At 46.0% G+C, this 6,000-nt stretch overlaps 1 protein-coding gene across 2 annotated transcripts in view; it reads left to right on the forward strand.

Annotated features, from left to right (window-relative positions):
* CFAP52 (cilia and flagella associated protein 52) overlaps nucleotides 1-5,081 on the forward strand; it is a 44,123-nt gene extending 39,042 nt beyond the window's left edge. The window contains exons 12-14 of one of the 2 annotated variants that reach the window (XM_078437756.2): nucleotides 150-252; nucleotides 3,323-3,434; nucleotides 4,740-5,081. In XM_078437756.2, the coding sequence (XP_078293882.2) occupies nucleotides 150-252; nucleotides 3,323-3,434; nucleotides 4,740-4,915 (391 nt within the window). In that variant the 3' untranslated portion in view covers nucleotides 4,916-5,081. Of the gene's footprint in view, nucleotides 1-149; nucleotides 253-3,322; nucleotides 3,435-3,706; nucleotides 3,942-4,739 lie in introns of those variants that run through there. The other variant, XM_078437757.2, reaches the window with a different exon arrangement.
* Nucleotides 5,082-6,000: the final 919 nt, after the last annotated feature.

The raw sequence follows: 6,000 nt of genomic DNA on the forward strand, positions 1-6,000 counted from the left end.
AAGTGGAGCGGGCAGAGTAGCAGGAAGTATCTCTGGGTTAGATAAACCAACCCAATCCAAGCTTGTGCCAAATCCAGGCTGAAGAGTAAATGCATTTTCCAAGGAAGGGAAAGTCAAGCTTCACAGCTTTTGGGTCTAATTGTTTTCAGGCGTCTTAGGAGGAATCAGATGATCCTGGCAAACACCTTATTCCAGTGTGTTTGTTACCACCCCGAAGAGTTCCAGATCATCACCGGTGGCACAGACAGAAAGGTAAGCCCTCCCGACAAGAGTCGGGGTCCTTCTGGCACGTGAGAGAAGCAGTGAAGTGTCGCGGCTGGGGGTGCAGGCTCTGGACTCGAGCCCCACGAGTTCAGACATGGTTTTGCTGTCGATCAGCGGCGCCACTTTGGAGATGCCGCATTTGCTTCTTTGCTTTTGCATCTTGGCTTTGCCTTTGCTTCTTTGTCTGTAGCGTGGAAATGACACCACTCAGTTCACGCTTGCGGTGAGCGTGACTTTAAGGCCATGTAAGGCCAATAGCAGGGGGCCTGGCCCATGGTAGCTACTCGGTAAGCACTGGTAATTATTATTAGGGAATTTCTGAGGCCAGGATGACCCTGCCCACACCAGTTGTCCTTGGGCTACAATCCAACTGAATGATAATAGAGCTCCTCGTTGCTCATCCCCTCTGCGTCATCATTAGCTGGGGAGTCCACGTCCTTGGGTAGAGACTGGTGTCTCTTTTGGGGAGAACCTTTCCTCTTAGAGCAAGCAAAAGGCTGTTGTGTCATCTACCCCCCCCCCCCATGTCTGATCAGCCAGGTCTTTGTCTAACTGCACCTTCAATTACTGGATTTGGGTTCGCCTAATTCAGACTCTGAGATGACTTTGAGATCATTGAAGAAGAGATTGTGTAGTTACCTTTTTTACCAGCTACAGAAAAAGTTGACTTAAAAGTATATAAATATTGTAGGAAAAATACAACATTTTGTGTTTTCCTCTCTCTGCTCCCCCAGCGTGAGAGACAGAATCTAGGAATGGGGCTTTTTCCCGTTCCCAGATGATTGGGGACTACTGTCCTGAAGACATTGTGTCATAAAAAAAATCCAAGAAATGCCACCCGGTGCCGGCCAGGATTTGTCTGATGCAGACAGAATGTTCTGGGGGGCCCGGAGCTCTGCCTCACTCTGGTCTCTGTAGGTTGGCCTTGCTAGTTTCTTTGCGGCTGTCCACCCAAACTGGGCTATGTCTGCCCGCCCCGTCAACCCTGTGTTTCACTTCTGATTTAAGTAGCCTTCCTCTTGGAACTGGGGCAGAAGGATATTAGGAAGTTAATCATGACGTCACCATAAATGCTATTATACATGGTGCAGAAAGTTTCTAGATTCTTGTCATATTTCCCATATTCCAGGGTTCAGGTTATGAGACTTGAAACACTTTACTGTCCTCATTGGGGAATTGTCACCAGAATATTCCAAGCATAAATCACAAATCAGTACAACCGCCATCAGGGCTGGGGACATGACAAGGTCCCTGCCGTCATGGAGCCAGCCACCTTTATGCAGCTATGGCGGGCGGGAGGGGATAGATTGGCCAGGACACGTGTAAACGAACATGTCCATGAACAGTGGGCAATCTGTCAACAAAGATGACATCAGATGGTGAAAGGGATAAAAAGGCAACAATAGGTTACGGAATCCCGGGTGGGTGGACAGAAGCTGCTTTAGCTGGGATGGTCGGCGAAGGCCTCCTTTAAGGAGGTGACATTTGAGTTGAGACCTCACCATGCTTAGCTCTCAGGGAAGACCCTCCCAGGTAGAGAGAAAGCCCGAGGTGCCATAAGGCTGCCTGGAAGAGGGCCACTTTGGCTTTGGCCAAGAGAGCAGGTAATCAAACACCAGCTACCTACCTACGTGGATGTGATTCCCGAGAAAAGAGGATCTGGGCATGTTTCTACACCCCTTTATGCTTTTCCTACGAAAATGACTTTTTGTTAAAGCAATCAAGCATCAATAGAAATTAATAAATTAGCCAAAAAAAAAAAAAACAACCTTTTTAAAATAGCATACACAATTTCTAGCTAAATTCAGAGGAATATAGATTCCTGGAGTAATGACTAGAATATAGCAAATTTCTGTCAACACGAGACAAGAGAAAGAGGTGAAATGCATGTCTAGGTTCACACTCCTAAATCCTGGTCAAGGGCTTTGTTTAGAAAGAATTTTTCCTTTCTTTTGTTCTTTCTTTCTTTCTTTCTTTCTTTCTTTCCTTCTTTCTTTCCTTCTTTCTTACCTTCTTTCTTACCTTCTTTCTTTCCTTCTTTCTTTCCTTCTTTCTTTCTTTCCTTCTTTCTTACCTTCTTTCTTTCTTTCTTTCTTTCCTTCCTTCCTTCTTTCTTACCTTCTTTCTTTCCTTCTTTCTTTCTTTCCTTCTTTCTTTCTTTCTTTGAGAGGGAGAGAGAGCACGCAGGAGAGGGGCAGAGGCTGAGGGACAGAGAGAATCTTAAGCAGTCTCCATGCCCAGGATGGATCCCAAAGCAGGGCTCGATCTCACAACCAACCATGAGATCATGACCTGAGCTGAAATCAAGAGTCGGATGCTTAACTGATGGAGCCATCCAGATCCCTGGAAAGAAATTCTCTTTTTGAATCGGTTGTACATTTACAAGTTTCAAAGTTCAAAGACTATAAAAGCAATATATTCAGAGAAAAATCTCCCTCCCTTGAGCCCCCCACCCCCGACCCCCCTGACCTAGTTCGCCTCCCCGGGAGGGGACCATATTACCAGTTTGCTTCTGGACCCCACCCTGTGGGATGTTTCACTGTTTCGAGGCAGAAGAGAAAGTTGCAAATCGGGGGTGGGGGGCGTCAGCCACAGGGACCGGTGCCTGCAGAACTCTCTGGACCCCTCATTCCCCAAGCAGCTGGAGAGGGGGCCTGCCTTCCACCACACCTGACGTGTGGTCCTCCTCTAAGAGCCGAAGTGGGGGAGTGGACATGATGGCTGTTTTCTTCCTTCTTTTACAGCTTATGCTTTGGACCCCCAAGTGCTTACTCTCACCAAAAGCACTTTCTGTCACAATCCGGGCCTCCTGGCAGATCCACATCCCTCTAAATAGAATGCAAATTTAAAAACCAACGCTGAAAATATTAAAATGGCTTCTCCACCCCCTGCTTGAGCCTATTTATAATTTCAGCCGATATATCATCCCAGGGTGTATTTTTGCCGCCTTCTGTATAAAGTAGAATCGTCTTTTTCTTATCTTTTTCTTAGCACGCACACGGATGCTTCCACTGAGCTGAGTCCTGCCTAATGCTGTTTTTTTTTTTCTGAATTCCAGATTGCTTACTGGGAAGTATTTGATGGGTCAGTGATCAGAGAGTTGGAAGGTTCCTTGTCCGGGTCAATCAACGGAATGGATATCACCATGGAAGGAGTGCACTTTGTCACAGGTTAGTCATGGGATGGGCACAGAAAGCTGAGCCCTGCTTATTTAAATGGGAATACAGAACTGGCAGGTGGGAGGCAACAGGGAGTGATGACAAAAGTGTCTGCAGGGCAACGTGGTTAGATTCAGGCCTGCACACGGCAGCCAGCGCGGCTGGAAAAGAAAGATCCCGTAGTCACGCTGCAGGGGGAGGAAATGTCTGCCCATGGGCCTTTGGGGCACACATAAAGGCTAACCTTATATGGCTTCCTTTCTTTGTGGCGGCACTGATGACAGAAACGGGACTTTAAATGGTCTGGGTTATCCGGCATATGCCTTGCACTGCAATTTCCTAGTGAAGTCTCCTAACTGCCAAGCTCTTAAACCAGCATTTCCGGGGGCGGGGGAGGCATTCAGCCTCCCTACAACATGCCTACTGGAACACTATCCGTGATCATTTCCTGCCAGGCCCTGATTCTTCAGGACATTAACAAATGCACGCTCCAAAATGAATTAAAATTTCACAAACACATTTACTTAGAGTGTGATATAAAATTACACCTGGTGTGGGGGGTCTGGGTGGCTCAGTGGGTTAAGCATCTGACTTCAAGCTCAGGTCACAATCTCGCGGTTCTTGAGTTCAAGCCCCGCGCGGGCTCTGCTTGGGATTCTCTCTCTCAAAATAAATACACTTTAAAAATAAATAAATAATATAAAAACACACATGGTGTGATTCCAACCACATCTATGGGTGTATCTGTAAACCTGTGTACTTATCAGAGAAAAGCCTGGAAGAAGCCAAACCAAAGATGTTGTTAGTGATTATTTCTGGGTGGTGGGATAAGGGGGGAATGTCACCTCTTTGTATTTCTTTCCCCCAAATTTACTACAACAGACCTAGACTTTCATAATCAAGGAAAAGAGTTACTATATAGATTTTTTTTTTCTTCCTTGAAATTGGAACATGGGGAATGTGTTGAAAATTAGGCAGTTACTTGAAATCAGGGCTGTTTCTCCCTATTTTTTTATTTTTTAATTTTAATCTTTATTTTTGAGAGAGAGAGCGTGCGCGCGCACGCGCGCGCACACACACACACACACACACACACATGTGCAAGTGGGGAAGGGGCAGAGAGAGAGAGGGAGACACAGAATCCGAAGCAGGCTCCAGGCTCCGAGCTGTCAGCACAGAACCTGTTGTGGGGCTCAAACCCATGAACCGTGAGATCATGACCTGAGCCGAAGTCGGACACTCGGACCAACTGAGCCCCCCAGGCGCCCCTCTCCGTGTTTTCATGCAGCAGGACATAGACCTGTTTGTCTTTTCCAGGTGGGAATGACCATTTGGTCAAAGTTTGGGATTATAACGGAGGTGAGGTGACTCATGTTGGGGTGGGGCACAGTGGCAACATCACCCGCATCCGGATAAGTCCAGGAAATCAGTACATTGTTAGCGTAAGTGCTGACGGAGCTGTTTTGAGATGGAAGTACCCATTCACCTCCTGAGAGCTGCCGAGACTTCCGGGATCTGGAAGGTTGACCTCACACGACTACAAGACGGGTCCTGACTTCTCACGTCTGTGATTCTGTTCTTTAGTCAAAATGTTTTAAGTTTTAAACTTTTCTTTATAGAATGCATTTTATCTTATTAAATTGCATATTAAAATTGGAATGTGTTCAAGAATACGTTGTCCGGACTATACATTAAAAGTTTCTTTTTTATGATGACTAAATGCCCAGTTGTTGGTTTCCTGTTCCTTAGAACAGAATCTCTGTTCTAAGACTGCAAAGCCCACGGCCCTTCTGCATAATTTGCCCACAGATAGCATTGCTGTTATTCTTAAAAATTAGGAGGGCCAGCTTACCTTCTTAATCAGCATTTCATTGGTCAAGCTGCAATGGGGCAAGACTTGGTTTGAGTCCAGATCTTCAGTAGGATTTTAGGATTTTTTTCTTTCCTTCCTTCCTTCCTTTCTTCCTTCCTTCTTTCCTTCCTTCCTTCCTCCTACCCTCCCTCTTTCTCTCCCTTCCTTCCTTCCCTCCCTCCTTTCCTTTCTTCCATTCCTTCCCTCCTTCCTTCCAACTCTCTGAGCCTCTGTTTGGTCTTTTCAGACTGCTTAAAAGGTTGAGAATTAAGTGAAATAAGGTGTTTAAGCATAGGCAGAATTCCTGACAGAGTAGACAGTTAAACATGAATTACACTGCTTTCTCAAAGAAACCATGTGTTCTTGGAGATTTTGGGGTGATTATCAAAGGTGAAATTTCATAGATGCTTTTCAAATTTTTTTTAATGTTTATTTCTTTTTGAGAGAGAGAGAGAGAGAGAGAGAAAAGAGACAGAGCGGGGGAGGGGCAGAGAGGGAGACAGAATCTGAAGCAGGCTCCAGGCTCTGAGCTGTCAGCACAGAGCCCAATCCATGTGGGGCTTGAACTCACGAATCATGAGATCATGACCTGAGCCGAAGTCGGACGGTCAACCAACTGAGCCACCCAGGCACCCCAATAATTTTTTAAATATTTACTTTTGAGAGAGAGAGAAAGACAGAGCGTGAGCAGGGGAGGGACAGAGAGAGAGGGAGACACAGAATCTG

The sequence above is a fragment of the Panthera onca genome, chromosome E1 (genome assembly GCF_046562875.1).
Source record: "Panthera onca isolate mPanOnc1 chromosome E1, mPanOnc1 haplotype 2, whole genome shotgun sequence".
Classification (NCBI taxonomy): domain Eukaryota; kingdom Metazoa; phylum Chordata; class Mammalia; order Carnivora; family Felidae; genus Panthera; species Panthera onca.